This window comes from Stigmatopora argus, chromosome 10, assembly GCF_051989625.1.
Source record: "Stigmatopora argus isolate UIUO_Sarg chromosome 10, RoL_Sarg_1.0, whole genome shotgun sequence".
NCBI lineage: Eukaryota > Metazoa > Chordata > Actinopteri > Syngnathiformes > Syngnathidae > Stigmatopora > Stigmatopora argus.
In genome coordinates this window covers 10,232,809-10,250,008 of record NC_135396.1, presented here as the reverse complement: position 1 = coordinate 10,250,008, position 17,200 = coordinate 10,232,809, and the positions used below count along the sequence as shown (strand labels likewise).

Here is a 17,200-nt window from a genome sequence, read left to right as displayed (position 1 = left end):
ATATTGCTCATGTAGCAGCCTACAAAGAAGTAAACAGCGAGGATTTTTCTATACTTGAAGTAGACCACACCTCATTAAGATTCGTCTTTCATTGTTGCAAAATAAAGCCATGTTGTTCGTGATTTTAAAGAGGAAGCAGAAAAGAAAGGAAACAAGGGAAAATTCTCTGCTACTAGTTCAGCAAGAACTCTAAGTGACATAAAAACAGATATACATTTATATACTACTGCATAGGTATTCAAAGATTGTTTTCAGATATTTTGGTGTTGAGAAAAGCACTAGTATCTTAACAGCATGTAGAATGGTTAAAGTTCACGAAAGGTGTTAGTAAAGGAGGAATTAATGTTTTGTTCGTCATACACTGTTGAAATTCAATAAATATATTTACTAGTTTACAGGCAATCTGCAAAATGTTCATCCGGGAGAGTTTTAAATCTATACAAAATGTTTTACTGTTTAATTAAATCCAAACATATGTATATTTTAATTTCATGCTCTACACCGCACAATCTTAACGGTGCACTTTATCATCAACATGGTGCAAAGATTACCAACAGCCACTGGGAAGCTGTTAATTATTAAACTGTTCCTGTCAGTCCCTTTCAAAGTATAAGAGATACACAAATGGATGTGAATATAATGTCTCATTCTTGGAAAGAAAATGACAGATATAACAAATACCGATGAGGCGGCCCAGCAGGAGAGTGGTTAGCGCACCGGCCTCGCAGTTCTAGGGTCAAGGGTTTGATCTCGTGGTTAGTTGGGATAGGCTCCAGCACCCCATGTGATACTTCTGAGGATAAGCGGTTCAGAAAATGAAAGAATGAATGATACCGATGCTAAAACCAATGATTTAGTCTATATAATACGAATATATGATAGCTGTTCTAAGATGTGGTGTCATAAAGTATCAAAAGATTTTGACAAGGAGGATTAAATGTGTGAGAAAAGAAGGTTAGAAAGGGGAAAATACTCCCAACTCCTCTGGGGGAGCAAATCATTCCAGCAGGGATGAGAAGGACTTGCCACAAAGTGAGTTTTCCTCCCAGAAAATCTGTTCACACTTTTCCACCTGAGGAAATGAAGAAAACAGGATAGGAACTGCCAATGTTAAGGCCTGTGTGTGCCTGCACATTTGTGTGTTTATTTATTTATTGTAGTTAATGATTGTATATAGCCCAAACACTCCCTGCAAATATCGTCATAGTTTGAGGATTAAACTTCAATAGTTGTGCAATCATTAAACGTCTGCTGCCGTCAAAGCGCCAGTAAATGACAAAAGGCGTTATGTAACTTCTGCTTTACTTACGAGGTTAGCTGACATCAGATACTTTGATATATTTACCAGAAAAGATGAAAACCCAAAAAGAAATGAGAGGTTAATGCCCCTGTCACAAATGTGTACCTTGAACTTTATCTTATTCTCGTTACCTTGCATCATTTAAACCACAAGATTTAAACTTGATTATGTATTTATTGAGAGCCATTCCATACCAATCTGGAATGATTTCCTAAAATGCTCCTGTATAGTCCAAATTACTATATACTTTATATGTTTATATATTTTCAGTCTTAAAACTGGACATGTATATAAAAACATTTTTGTTTAGATGTCAGAGATGGCGAAGAAGAATTAAGGAGGAATTAAAAAGAAAGTGCTACGTCAACTAGTTTAACTTGTAGAGAAGGAAGGAGGAAATATCTGAGAAATGACATCAGAGCAGCGGTAGACTGGAAGCGCGATCCTTTTTTAGCCATGTTCGCTCCCTCTGCTACATTCTTCGCCACAGGCCTGAACTCGCCCCGCCTCCTGCTTGCTTTCCCTTCGACCTCACTCCTGCGCCAGAACTGCTACTGTGACGCAAAACACTGGGAACAGTGGGAGGAGACTTTGGGGGAGAGAGCGATGGAGGGTGGTGGGTTGGCTTGTGAGGGGTTGGAGTGAGCCATGAAGGGAAAGGCAGTAAAAATCCATGAACTTTCCCCTGCTGAAAGTTTAACTTTTTTCCTTTGTTCAGCTTTAACTCATCACCGATTATTATTTTTAAAGACTGAATTTATTGCAAAACATTTCTCTTTTTTCCAAGGTCACCAAATCTGTCTTTGTCCTGAACCATTTACAAAGTAATGCTTATATTTCGAACTCATCTCATCTCATTTTTTGAACCGCTTTATCCTCACTACGGTCGCGGAGGGTGCTGGAGCCTATCCCCGCTGGCTTAGAGCCAGAGGCGGGGGACACCCTGAATTGGTGGCCAGCCAAGCGCAGGGCACAAAGAGACAAACAATTACTCAAGCTCATACCTAAGAGCAATTTAGAGTGTCCAATCAGCCTACCGTGCATGTCTTTGGAATGTGGGGGGAAACCGGAGTACTCGGAGGAAATCCATGCAGGCCAGGAAGTATTTCTAACTTAAGTTTACTTTTTTTTAAATGAAAGAGTAAGTATTTATCACCAACAAGTGGCACGGTGGAGAGTGGTGAGCACGTCTGCCTCACAGTTCTGAGATTGAAGGTACAATCTCCTGTGTGGAGTTTGCATGTTCTCCCGGGCTTGTGTGGGTTTTCTCCGGGTCCTCCAGCTTCCACCCACATCCCAAAAACATGCACGGTAGGCGGGTTAAACACTCTGAATTGCTCCTAGGTATGAGTGAGAGCATGAGTGGTTGTTCGTCTCCTTGTGGCTTACGATTGGCTGGCGACCAATTCAGGGTGTCCGCTGTCTACTCCCCATAGAAAGGAGTCCTGGGACTGACTGGCGACCAGTCTAGGGTGTAGCCAGCCTTTCACCCAAAGTGAGCTGAGATAGGCTCCAGTGAACTTTGAAGGGTTTTGTGGGTGGCCCATAATAATGATACCCATTTTTTTTTCAGATTTGGTTGATCACACTAACACATCTGCAATGATCAGCACACCGTACAGTTAACAAATCAGCATCTTTTGTAAGTATGATTTTTGTTAAGGTTTTTTTTCTTGTTATAAGAAAAATATTGATTCTGAAGCGCCCGAAAGTGTATTACATGGTACGTTGTGTTTATGTCTTAATAGTATCTCTATATATCTGCGATTGTGGTGCTTTTAAGTTTGGATCAAGTCATGCTCTCCACTGTTACAACCTTGTCTTCTTCCTATTTTGCAGAATGGGAAGTGAATCTTGATGAGCAAGAACAAACTGTGATGAAAGCAGATCGGCAAATGCCGAGTAGAGTGTTTGTACCCAGTGACTTTTTGTGACTGCTCAAAAAGAAATTGTCAGCCATAAATCCAGCCATGATGAAGGGCAGGAGTTTCCAAGCTGGTCCTCAAGGCCCGCAGTGGGTCCTGTTTTTGACATATTTTAAGTGGATGTGCAGTGGATTTATTGTCAAGAAGTCACAACCATGATGGCAGGCAGTAAAGACGTGACAAACAGCAGACCAAATCTCCTCTTATAAAAACTCAACACTAGAGGAGGTTTGGAGAAGAGCTAAAAAAGAAAATTATGTGGCAACAAAATAGAACTATTCAAAGCCCTATGGCTAATTTGTTACAAGGAATGTTGGGTCGTTTTCTATTACAAAACAATGCTGTGCTTTTGCTGAAATTGGATTTTACACGAAGAACATTTTACATTCATTTATTTATTCATTAGTTTAGAATCTTCTCTAAATAACATGTATAAATATACACTAGAACTTAAAATGAACCTTTACATTGTCAAATTAAATATGACCTACTTAATACAAATAATTAATTAAATGGTTATCAAAACCAATGATACAATGATAATACAGTAATTGTATATTTTAATACAGAAAAGGCAGTGGCCTTAAAACTTCAAATGCAATTCAGTGGTATATCCACATAGCATCTCTAAAATGACAAATGGAGGTATTGTGACACGACATTGAGCAACATTCCCTGTGTGGTAGAGCGCTAATCATACTGGCATGCTTATCTGACAGAACTGTGTTTAACCATCCTGAATATGGATCCTCATCTTAATTTGGATTCGTCAAGTTGGTGAGAATTCGAAAAAAAAACATTTTTTCAAGACTTGTCACGGCAGTGGCTTGTTTAATCGAGCACAAAGCAAAACAATCGAAACATGCTGTTTTGCCACACGTTTACATGATGCAAAAATGTGAAGACTGATGTCCCTAAACACCCTCTTCAAGTTACGAGTATAATAAAGACTAGTAATACCAAAAGGAGACCACAATAATGAAAGGTGCATTTAACATCGTAAGGATACAATTGGAGTTAACGATGTAGTGGTTGTACATTCACCTGACTTTGGTGCCGGCAGCGTGAGATCGATTCTCACTCAGTGGCTTGGTGATTGTGTGAATGATTGGCTGTCTCTGTGTGTACACTATGAGTGACTGGATCCAGTTTAGGGTGTATAGTCCGCCTTTAGCACAAAGTCAGCTCGGCTAGGCTCCAGCATCCCACGATGCTGACGAGGAAGTGTCGTTGAAAATAGAAGTGGTGAAGCCTTCCACTTAACAAATTTGCTGTCATGTAAATTTGTGAAAGAGTACCAAAGGCATGAAATGACATCAAGAAAAAATGTCTGAGACATTACTACCAAGGCAAACATCTTTGCCTTCATTTTTTCACTTTTCCTTATACTGAAGTATTGTAAAGTTATGTGATTCAAACAAACTTAAGGAGTACTACCTCTGGTCAGAACAGTTTCAATAAGGGTGTTGAGTAGCAAAAGAAAGTCCCTTCAGCCTGCTTCACATCTGTTTGTGTTATTAAAGCAAATCTTTCACAATGGGCCCATAGATGTTCACTGCACACTTCCTGTTCCCCCTCACACTCCGTGCATACTTCTCCTTTTAGACTTCACGCTTCCTGTTTTTATGTACTTTTCGAAACATGGTATGAAAATAAATTAGACTTGTGTCAGTCCGTTTATCATGAACAGATGTGTGAGGAAAAACCAAGTCAACACAGCGTTTCATGCTTAAGGCAAAATAATTCAATTCAATGTGATCTCAGCAGTAGTTATCTTTTAAAAAATGTTAATTTAAAGGACTTAAAAGGATCTGATCATGTGGCTCATGCAGTAGTTGCCTACAGTAAATACATGGGTGATCTAAAATTCGCTTGACAGTAGCAGTTGGCAGGATTGGAACCGGCAGTATGCAGCCGCCTCCTGAACATGGGGATGCTGCGGTATTGTCAACGGCTGGCTTTATGTTATGCCGTACAATAATACAAAAAAATGCCTTATTACAAAAAAAAAGCATATGAACCAAATCCAACATGTATTTTTTTTTGCTGCAAGGCTATAACTTTTCTGCTTCTATGCCCGGAAGCAACGTTACAAATTCAGCAGACCAATGGCCAAAGTTGAGCCAACCGCAATGCATCCGGCGATGGCCAATGGCGAATGAGACACCGCTACCCGCCGTTAGCTGTACAGCTTAAATGTGAAGTAAATGAGAAAGCTGCAATTATCCCAGATACAAAGCCACTGACTACATACTGAGTTCTTAAAAATAGTTGTTGTGTTCTACATTGTAGGCTGGTTGAACACTCTAAATTGCCCCAAGGTTTGAGTGTGAGCATTCATTGTTGTCTGTCTCTTTGTGCCCTGCAATTGTCTGGCCACCGATTCAGGGAGTCCCCTGCCAGGGGTGTGCGGTCGATTGGTCGTCGTTCTTTTGGTCGCGGTCTTTTGGTCGCGGTCTTTTGGTCGCGGTCTTTTGGTCGCCCCGACCGCGACAACGGGCGATCAAAAGACCGGCGACCAAAAGACCGACGACCAAAAGACCGACGACCAAAAGACCGGCGACAAAACAAGGTAAAATAACACGGTCTACGCATCAATAAAAGCCAACAATGGCCATGAGCAGTTTCACTGAGCCGACGTGTGCGTGTATAAGAGTTTGTATGTACATGCGTTGTCCCTTTAAGAAGCTACGTCAGGGTTTAACAAGTTCACCAACAAAAAACAATAAAAGTCCGGGAAATTTGGAGCTTTTCTTTAGCCTAATAATTACTAGGGCATTAAGTATGACTAAATAGTAATTCGCAGTTTGTATTTAGGGAATTTGAGCAACGATTTAAATGGTAATTATCACTTACCTTCCGGGCGACCAAAAGACCGGCGACCAAAAGATCGCCGACCAAAAGACCGGCGACCAATCGACTGTGTACCCCTGCTCGTAGTTAGCTGGGATAGGCTCCAGCACCCTGTGCGACCTTTGTGAGGATAAGCAGTTCAGAAAATGAATGATTTATTTCTTCTACCATGCTGTATTATCTTGGCAAAGCCAGACTGTTGAGGGCGTAGTAGGTCAGCTGCTTCCTTCCAGAAAGTATGTTGTTTTAGCTCCAAGGCATTAGTTTAATGCTAAAATCAGCAATGAGCTTGTGGCTGTCGAGCCAACTCATGACACAGCACACACATCTTAACCTGGAGGACAATACAAATCTCTGTTACGTATTGCTTGTGCACATATGGACATACAGTACTGTACAAGTACAGCTATGTTTAAACAGGTGGACTGAATATTTTGTGGTTCGAGATGTACTCAGTGTGCTCGTCTATGTCCGTGTGGTAGATGTGCATGCAGTTAATATGAAAAACGGAATTACTTTTGAGTATGTGCGTGACTGGCGGCCTTCCCAGGAATACAAAGTGACACATGCACAGCACAGAGCACAGCAGCAGAATTCCTTCTCGTGAAAGCATCATGGAAAAGCAGAGGAGAGCCACTTCACCTAACTTGTAGGCTGTACCTTGCCATATGCAATGGAAGAAGCAGCTCAGTCATCATAATTCACACGAGTTATCTCTGCGAACTCCACTTGATTTGAGTCACGAAAGAAAACGCTTTCATTGTCCTGTCAGGCTTTCATTCGCATATCAAGTTTGAGTTTTGTCTTTAGCTGAGAAGTTTCCGTGCTGTCCCACACCATTCACTAACATTTGGAAAGTGAAATGTTTGGAAGTCAATAATAAATGACCATATTGGTTGAATACATTGTTTGTTTCACAATCAAATGTTGGTGAATTGACAACCAGGGCTCTCATACATTGTTTACTTCAGTGTCACATTTAGATCTCTGTTCATCAGTGATCTCAATCATGGCAGACATTGTCTGATGAATGTATTTTTATTTTTATTCTTTGGAGCCCTTTTAATTTCTTCACCGTCCTGGTAACAGTGTGAGGGACGTGGCCTCGCTATAATTTTTGGACTTTCTTTCGTGACTCAAAATCACATGGATAATGAATAGATGATGAAGAATAGATCCTTGAAGAAAGTCTTGCAAGAACAGTGGACTTTATTATAGTGAAAAGCTATGTTTTTTACTTTCTGAAGCTGAATATTGACAAATATCGCTGTACTGTTTTTCAAATACATAAGAGTTCAGTAAATGTGAGAAAGCAGATGCTTCTAAATTGCTGCACTTTTTATAGGAAGTGGCTTTACAGCATAATGTGGGTTGAAGTAGGTACTGGCGAGTGACGACTGAAATAAAGAGGATGCTAATGATGTGCAATACTTGTTGTTTGGCTTTGTGGTCAAATGATATTTCAACAAGCAAGATAAGATCATGATTATCTAATTCTTTGTTAAGTCCATGATGCCAGCAAAATGATAGTCATTGTGGAAGCCATTTTTTTTTAATCCACAAAATCCCCATTCAAATCCCCCATTTTTTGCACTGTAGCAGCTAAAGCATAATACAGACGGAAAACAATCAATAACTAAATGAAATCACTTGATATCAGTGTCAAATTTGTTATTTGGCTTTATTTTTTCAATGCTTTGTCTGCCAATGAAGGAATCTTGACATTCAGACATGGAGGCCTATTCAACCAGTCCATTCACACTGTAGTTGCATTGGCATACTGACATGTTTTGAAACATCCACGCATTTTAAATACCACTCATCTTTTTCTTGGTTACACAAAGCTGCAACCTATCCCAGCTAACTCTGGACTGGCCACCAATAATTTACAGGGCACAGAGAGAAAGACAACCATTCAAACTCCCATTCACATTGTTACTAATGTGAAACTGAACCCATATTGCTTAACCATTGGACAAATAACCACTGTACAGTGCTATAAGCGACTTGTCTCTTGAAACTTGTGAAATGAATTAATCCTAAAGGGAAGTGGATAGTTGAGAGGTAAAAAGGTCGGTCAAGACCGACAATGAATGGCTGGTACATCAGTTAATTAAATGTTGCTAAGACACCAGTGAATGTTGGCATGTATGATGTACATATGATCAAACAGTGATCAATATTATGAATAGTTGCCTGGATACAGTTGCATGAATACAGTGTAAGAATATACACACTGAGAATCATCATTTGATATACCACAAATTAACACAGATTTAAGTTATATTCTCAATCGCAGTTCTGGAGAAATGTAAAATATTTTTAAAAAAATCAATCAAAAAAGGTCTTATCCTTACAATATTCCACACCCCCACATTCAGGTGTATTGAAGCAAGATAAGGACATGATAAGATAGTAGGCCAATAGAACATTTTATAGCTCATACATGTGGCCCCGCGTAAACCTGTGAGTCTGGGCATCATGGTTGTCCGTCTCCTTGTGCCCTGCGATTGGCATATCGCCATGACACTTTTAGAAAAGGGGTTCTGACTTATCCAAATGTGCCAGAGTCACTGCTTATTGTGTCCCTAATGGATAATCAGAGTTAGCGCTTCACATGCAGAGTTGCAAAATACACACAATCGCATTTAACTGCTCATAAAAAAGAGGCAGCAGCTCCCCCTGTCTTTTGCTTGAACCAGCATAATTCAGACTTTCCTTTTCAGATGCAAATAACGTCTCATTCATTGAAAATGCTTTTATCCAAGTAAGTGTGGAAAAACTCCTAGGCCTAATCAAATGAAGTCTCTCTGAAATGCTTATTTCAGATGATCCTCATAATTTTCTTTAATTACAGAGACAAATTAAACCTCACTTAAAATCAGTTTAATGACAAGTTGCAATTCATTTTGGTGCTTGGATCATATTCCACTTTTTTAAATCTAAAGTTAAGAGGTAAACTGAAAACAAGTGGGGAAATGCTTTTTTGTTGGCCGTTGTCTACATGATCCAGTAGAGGGCCATATAGTACTCTGGAGTAATTTCATATACTACCCTTAGTAGGCTCTGTTATAATGGAGAAAGTGAATTAATGCTTATCGTTACTCTTGATGTTAATAACATGGATCATGATGTTCCCGCCCGCACACTGACAAAAGTGTTAATGCCTGTCTGTCCTTATAGATATGGATTTTGTGATTGACCATTGGCAGGGAATCCAGGTTCTAGTCAGTCTTTCATAACACATACTAAAAGATAGGAACCATTTGCAAATTAAATATGACACATAGGTTGGTATGCACTATTTCAAATTTATCATACTAAGTTAATTGTGGCAGCCTGGGGGACAAGTGTGTAGCGCATCGGGATCACAGTTCTGGGGCCGAGGTTCGATCGCAAGTCGGTTCTTACTGTGAGGAGTTTGCATTTTCTCCCCGGACTTGCATGGGTTTTCTAGTTCCCTCCTGCATCCCAAAAAAATGCAGGGTAGGATGGTTGAACACTCTTAATTGCCCCTAGGGGTGAATGTGAGAATGTATGGTTCTCCATCTTCTTGTGCCCTGCGATTGGCTTGCCACAGATTTAGGATGTCCCCACCCCCGGCCCAAAGTCAGCTGGTATAGGCTCCAGAACCCGCCTACTGCCCATTGTTGGCTGTGATAGACTACAGCACCCTCACCACTCTTGTGAGGACAATGAATAAATGAATAATTCACTTACATGCATTAGAGCATTAGTATTTAAATTGTTTGGGGATAAATTAGGAACCAAGGAGTGAAGAACAGCCCTGGCGGATATGAAGATATAAATACCTCATCTTTTGCAGTACATTTGGCATCATTGTGTGTTTCACATGCATCTAATGTGGGTGCCTGGGGGGTTTGATGCTTGCATCAACAGAGCAGACTAATTTTTGCTTCTACTCATCCAAACAAGAGTGATTTGACAAACAAACACTCCTTTTCCAAAATGCTGCCTTCTTTTGCCAAGCCAGTCAACTGGCTGACATTTGTCACTTTTACCTTGGTTTGGAAAGTTCAGTAACTTCACTTACTCTCAAATGTGCTCAGCTTCTAACTGAATCAATGGAAGTGAATTCCAGTAAAAAGCCGAGGAAAAGGAGGGAATGATGTCAGAGGTCAAAGTTTAGGTTGCAAACTTTACCCTGTGAGTAGAACCCTACTGTGCAGCATTTGTGGTGTGCACGTAGGGTTTTGTCGATGCCTGAACAAAAACAAGAGGGATTTATACATATTTTGTTAATACAATTGCCATGTTTCTGACGGAGACTGTGCAATAGGGAAATGGGAAATTATGTTTGTATGAGGAAGCCAAGTTAATAAACGTTTTTAAAGATTACATGTACTCTGCTTTCCATACCAATGACCAAACAATGCTGCAAATGGATGCAAAGACAGCCTTAATATATATTTTAAAAAATAAAATATAGATGAGAGCAGAGATACTTGCATGTCTGGGATCTCTCGGGATCTTTACACAGTCAGCATTTTCAGGTTCTCACTCTTAGACTCACGTAGAAAAACATTTCTCCCAAGTATGGGCTTCACAAACACCAAGAGGAAAAGATGGTGTGTATCATCGCGGTACCTTGACCCTAACCCTAACATTCCCCCCATTGGATTCGAACCCTGAACTGTGAAGCCGACGCGCTAACCACTCAGGCACTGGGCCGCCTTGATTTTCATTCATTCATCTTCCTAACCCCTGACACAAGTAGGACCTCAAACCCAAAGGCTCTTTAAAAACACAAGCACTTGCACATTGGATGTTCATTCTTGAAAGGAAGGGGTGGGGGTTAAGGAAAGGGAAAGGAAAAAAAGGAGCAGATGTTCATCAGGTCTACTGGGACCGCCCTCTCCACCCCCAACACATGCCCTGCAGATCCTCCCACCCCCATCTTATTATGTCATTGGTAATAGTAGCCTCTTATCTCAAGATTCCTTTGTGGGACTGTGGAGGAATGACTTCACTTAAAAACAAGTGATTTATTGGGCAGTGTGTGCAAATCAAGAAAGAAATTTATTTCAAAAATATTATATTGTCTCCTTCCAATGTGACAGAAGAGTAATGCCTAATATATACTCGTTACTGTAAAAAAAAGTTGATATTATTACAGTAATGCATTACTTTGCAACACTTTACGCGCAACACTGTTCATTTTTCATCGCTTCTCATTCCAAACAGAGGTCAGTTCCAGGTGAGAAAATCAACTAGACAAAGTATTCTCATCCTCTTGCTACTGTGACAGTGACATTTCTCGAATGAATAAAGTTATCTAATCTAATCTAATCTAATCTAATACAACATTCCTATTTACATTCTTTATCAACAGTAGTGTTTTCTTTCACAATTTCAATATTACACCCCTCACACCACCAAACAATCCCCCTTTCCTCCTTTCACTCATCTGGGTTTGGGGTATATATTAGTTTGTTATTTCCTCCTGCAGCTCATTGAGCTCATTGTTCATCAATAGTACTCTCGCCCAGCTGGACTCAACAAGAAGTAACAGTCCCTTTCAGGAGTTCTCCTACATAGTGCACCCCCACCCCTTTTCAGATCCCTCCTACACGCCCAGTAAGCCCCAAAAATCCCTAAGAAAATTGTTTATAGAATTAAACTAAACTCACCAACCAAAGAGCTTGTTTGCAGATAATGCTTGTGATAATGCATCTGACCACCTCAGATGAGGTCTATTTGTCTCAGGGCACTTAATGTCGTTGATTTCTTGTTAAATTCTTGTTAACACTGCTGGTTTTAATCTCAGGCTAAATACAGAGGGACAATCTTTAGACTAAGAACTAATTACACTGTGTGTTGTTGCCCTATATAATAACCCGTTGTTCACACTGAATACATTTCGCTTAGGTTGACCCTTGGAATATGGAAACACATCCAAATGACACGTTCTCACTATTTTAGGAGGGATATGCTGCAAATATTTATACATGCAGTATATTTTAGTACTTCAATATACCATCAACAAGGAGTCTAATTACAAAGTCTACTTTTACCTAAGATAATGCTAAGTTGTGAGGACTATGGTTAAAAGGTACTCATGCAATGAATAGATAGTTTTTTACTATAAAAAAAATGTTCAACATTGCAAAGTAAGAATTGGATGGATATATTACAGTTAAAATAATGCTTTCTTTTATACACACTTTTTTTTTCATTATTGTAATGTAATTCGTAATTAAAATGTAAGAAGTGGATGGCTATGATTACACTATAAATAATTGGATTTTCTTTGTATTTTTTTCTTTTTCATTTCATTTATCAAGTTTACGTAACTCCTACTTTTCAACTTTGATAGAGTATCTGTACAATGAATTTATTTCCAAACGTTGGAGTGAAACTTTGCAATTACATCATTACTATTGTGTGTGCGGGTGTTCACACATCTGTGTATATGCATGTTTATGTAATGTTCATCACTAGCATTAATGCTAGTTTTTGGGCCCCAACACATGCCCCTGCAAGCACGTGTATACACGTGCACAAGCATATAATGGAGGTCATTCTACTAGATGAAAATAAACTCTTTGTATTCATTGAACTCATCTTTCAATGCAGGTTTCGAGCCATGATCGGGTTTCAAGGGTGCTTAAATGACAGTCGTATACTAAAAAGCAAATAATGTGCTTTATGCCTTGAATAAAAAAGACCACAAAGGGAATTTTCTCAATGATTCTGCAGGTTTGGGTTAGGCGAGGACTGATGTTTTTTCAGGTCAGAGTAAGACCTGTTTGGGATATTCTTTTATGTTTGTTTATTTTTGTTTTGACATTCTTAATGCGTGCTGGTGGGGATGTGGTAAAAGACACACTGTTCTTTAAGACCAGGTAACTCAGATATTGTTAGATATTTGCTGTCCCCTCAACCCAAAGGTTTCTGCACCTCTGTCGCAGTATATTTTAGTGGTTTGGTTTCATTCTTGTCATTTTAAAGCAGTTTCAACCCTCGAAACATTTTGATACAAATCTTGAGAAGAAATCATCAATAAATGAATTGATTTAAGGATCCTGGTATGCCATAAAGAGCCCAGCAATATAAAGTGGTTTGATGAGAAAGTTTCAAAAATAGTGAGTGCACTATTTCAGTTTTTATTCCTTTTATTTTTTTGTAGCATTTTATACATTTTAATGTAAATTAGCTGACTTCGGGCACGAGGCGGGGGGCACCCTGAATTTGTGGCCAGCCAATCGCAGGGTAGGAGGAGACATTTATGCTCACACTTATTTAGAGTGTTATAGGAATGTGGGAGGAAATCGAAGTACCCGGAGAAAACCCAAACAGGCGCAGGGAGAACATGCAAACTCCACACAGCTGGACCGCACATTTGAAAACTTTTTCAAAATAAATTGTGACAATCCCAAATAATATCTACTAACAATTATATAGCTGAAACCTGGGGTACACCACATTTTGGGTCATGTAGACTGTTTCTACAAAATAAAGAGTCTTTTACCTTCCCTTTCCACTTTCACATGTAGTTATAGAAATAAACAATGCAACAGAACCGTGTTTGCTAGGGGAAAAAGTTAAAAAGTACTTACATGTGTCAATTAGTCAAATAAAGCTAACAAACAAACGATGTAGAGACTGCCATTGATTAACCCGGTGAAAACAACTTTTGGGCTGGCTGGCGGATGGGAGGCGTGGGCGTGGCCTGCAGCCACCATGTCCGCTTTTAAAGCCACACGTGGTCGGCGTCTTGCGCCTGTTTAGCACTCCGCTCCCTTACCAGAAACTTCGAATCGACTCATGCCGCAAACTGGGTCGCGTTTATCGCTGCGGGAGCGGACCGGAGCACATTGAAACATGCCTTCATACCACCTTGAACAGTTCGCTGGCCTGGACGAGACGATGCGCAAGGTAAAACAAACAAACTCATATAGGGGGAAAAGCAAAACAAAACACGCACACGCAACAAACCGGAATGTACAAGCACACGATGGCTATATCGACTAAAGTTTAAAGTTCGGTTGACACAACTTTGCTTATGTTGATTAAAGTTTCCTGTTTGTACCGTGCGAAACTTGGTGTTGAAGTATAATCCTTCTCCGATGTGACAAATGCGTGGCGTTTGGGTTAGCCTGGCCTAGCCTGGTTGGCTTTTTAAGGGCTGATCATATGCTGAAAAGATTATAATAGTTTTAAGCATCGTGTAAAGTAAACACTCAAAGTATATAAGTTAACTGGTAATGCCCAACTGTTGATTTGAAGACTCGTAATTCAGATGTGAAAAAGTTTATCACGTGGGTTGACCATCGCTTTGCTGCAGCTATTTTTGATCTGGTGTGCTGTGAGTAATTATCCAGTTTCATGAATTTATCTGAAAAGTATTGACTTTTTAGTTAACTGAATTTGGTATTTGTAGGTGCATGTAATGCTCCTACATTGGGTATACTGTCTTATTTTATGTCGTTTATTTTCTCACTATTCTGCCATCAGATTGTGTTGTCTAGTAGTTTCATTGTCGTGCTTCTGTAGGGTTTTGCAACAAGTTATATACCTAAGTTGTTTTTCAACGTATTTATATATATGGATGTATCAATCTAAATAAAACTGTTCAAAAATGGGATGTTGGTGTCCACATGAAATTTGCTAGTCAGCTGATGGTTTACAAACCTCCTCAGGGGAAAGGAGATGGCGGCACTTAAAGTACACGTAATGACGTAAGCATCAACAACTGGTCTGCTGTGTTGTAGATGTGTTTTTTCTGGAGTCATTGGGTCATGCAAAAGCTAAAACAATTTTGTTGGAGGCTTTTAATGTCATTTGGGAGACTTATTTTCTTTTCCACTTTGCGCAGAAATTACTGAGTCTTCACCTGAGAGAGGAAGACAGTCCACTGTCTTCATTCAACCTAGCAATGAAGACACCAGGCTACATTGGACGTCAACGTAGCTGCGACACGTCCCTTTCTCTAGACACCAGCCCACCAGACAATGTCTATCTGTCCTCCTCTATTTGGGGGCAAAGGCCAGAGAAGCACCAGGCTTGCCTTCCTCCAAGTTCCAGCCAGTGGCGAAAGCAACACTTCCTGTCGCAGCGCTCAGTCAGCATGGTGGAGACCTGCAGTGCCACAGCTGCAAATCTAGGCTGGCCTGATTCAGAGGTGGAGGACCCTCAAGAAGGCTTCAGCCCCACCCTCCTGAACAGCAACGGGTCCTCATCCACCTCCGCCTCATCCTCCACCCGCTACAAAACAGAACTGTGTCGCTCCTTCACAGAGAACGGTATGTGCAAGTATGGTGGGAAGTGCCAATTTGCCCACGGTTCTGAGGAAGTGCGAGATCTCAGCAGACATCCAAAGTACAAAACCGAACCATGCCGTACCTTCCACACCATAGGCTTCTGCCCCTACGGGATCCGATGTCACTTTGTCCACAACAATGAGGAAGAGAAAAATCACTTGCGCAGCTCTTCTTCCTCCTCAGCATTTGCACCCCTGTCTCTTCCTTTGACACGCTCCCACAGAATCCCACTCATCAGACAGAGTGTCAGCTTTGCTGGGTTTCCCTCTGCACCCCAGCAAAGCCTTTCGAATCATCCCCCGACTGCTTCTTTCTCACGAGGACCATCTGCCTCTCCCCCTTGTGCTGATATCACCGATCTCCTCTCTAATGTCTTTTTGGAGATGGATTCTCCTACCTTCGAGGCCTCTCCTAACCCTCCGTACCAACCCCCTACTACTGCGGATCAGCGCCCCCCCTTCCTCCCTTCCCCTGACTCTGGCTGTTCCCCATCTGGTCTGTCTCCATCTGCATCCCCGTCCCTGAGGCGGAGCCCTGGCGCTTCCGCGTTCTTTTCCCGGTCACTCGACACAAGGTCCCTGTCCTATACATCTCTTTCAGATCAGGACCAGGACGGGGGCAGCTCTACTAGCTCGCTCAGTGGATTGGATTCCTGCGGCGGCATCAATGACGGGAAACGTCTCGCCGTATTCAGTCAGCTCTCAGTTCCTGAAGATGCTGCTGGGGTCTGCCTTTAGGCTTTCCCACCCTCACACCTTAACAGTAGCCTCCACATACCCAGATTTGACCCATATTTACATGTTACATAAGTTGCCATATTTTGGAAGCTTCTTCCCAAGGGTGATGATGGATAAGAAACACAAATGGGAGCAAAGTGATAACTGTCCAACTGAGATTGTCAAAGCCAAAGAGCTTACATTTTGTATTTAAATGTTAAGAATGGCAGAATCAGGACACTGTGTGGCCTAAAGTTTAAGTAGTACTGTACTGTATTGTTTTATAAGCTTCTCTTTCTGCCAAACAGTGCAGTCTGAGGTTATGCTGGGGTCACTGGCCTTAGATCAGAGGCTTTAAAGCTTGTTGTTGTGTTTTTAAACAACTTGAAAGTAACTGTAATTTCACAGGTCATGTTGAACAGTTTGCTAGTTTGTTCCTGATGAGGGAGTTGTCTTTTTAATTTTTTTATTTAATTTTGTTGGCCTCAAACTCAAAACTTGCTCATCTGTTAATTATTCATTATGAAACAAGCCTTTAATGTCTGTTGTATCCAAAAAAGGAAGACCTTAATCAGATGTTACTGTAATGTTGGATTACTGGTTCAGTTATTTGCTGACCATAGTAACATCAAAATTGGAGATTTGAGTTAATTAGTCAGAGGGACCTAACCAGATGCCATTAAACTAGTTTATTTCCAACAGGACAAAAAGAAAACAACAGATATAAGACTTGACTATGACAAACATTCCCTGATTTTTTTTTCCTCTGTGTCAGGTGCACTGTCTATTTGCAAAGAACACCTTGTTTTTTCTTTTTGCATCATTTGAGCGAGAGCCAGCAAACTAAAGCTAAATCTTCTAGAAATGTTACCAGTGTTGCGTGTGTTAAAGTTAGTTGGTTAGTTGACAAAATCCTGTTGCGTTATTTAAAAGGGCCCTTTTCCCTCATCATTTTGAGGCCCATCGTGTTCTAGGTGATAAGTTTTTAGTAAATTAATTAGTTTAATTTATTTTAACATATTTATAGGGGACTTTGAGTTGTTCATGCTTGTCTCAAGTTTAATATATTTGAGTTTCTTTTTCATATTTGTTTTTGAAATAAAGGCATTTTTATATATAAAA

The 17,200-nt window shown here is 40.4% G+C and overlaps 1 protein-coding gene and 1 long non-coding RNA gene across 2 annotated transcripts in view; one reads left to right on the top strand and one right to left on the bottom strand.

Annotated features, from left to right (window-relative positions):
* Positions 1 to 13,927, bottom strand: part of LOC144083884 (uncharacterized) — a 25,892-nt gene extending 11,965 nt beyond the window's left edge. Inside the window, exon 1 of the long non-coding RNA XR_013303660.1 lies at positions 13,659 to 13,927. This is a non-coding gene — a long non-coding RNA (uncharacterized LOC144083884). The remainder of the gene's footprint in view (positions 1 to 13,658) is intronic.
* Positions 13,796 to 17,200, top strand: LOC144083882 (mRNA decay activator protein ZFP36L1). Its single transcript, XM_077612042.1, has 2 exons — positions 13,796 to 13,977; positions 14,918 to 17,200. Exons 1-2 carry the CDS (start codon positions 13,924 to 13,926, stop codon positions 16,097 to 16,099), a joined length of 1,236 nt encoding a protein of 411 aa, XP_077468168.1. The 5' UTR covers positions 13,796 to 13,923; the 3' UTR covers positions 16,100 to 17,200.

Coding starts and splice junctions, on each gene's coding strand:
- LOC144083882 (XM_077612042.1), top strand. CDS start 13,924: ATGCCTTCATACCACCTTGAACAGTTCGCTGGCCTGGACGAGACGATG. Junction 13,978..14,917: donor TGGACGAGACGATGCGCAAG/GTAAAACAAACA, acceptor CACTTTGCGCAG/AAATTACTGAGTCTTCACCT.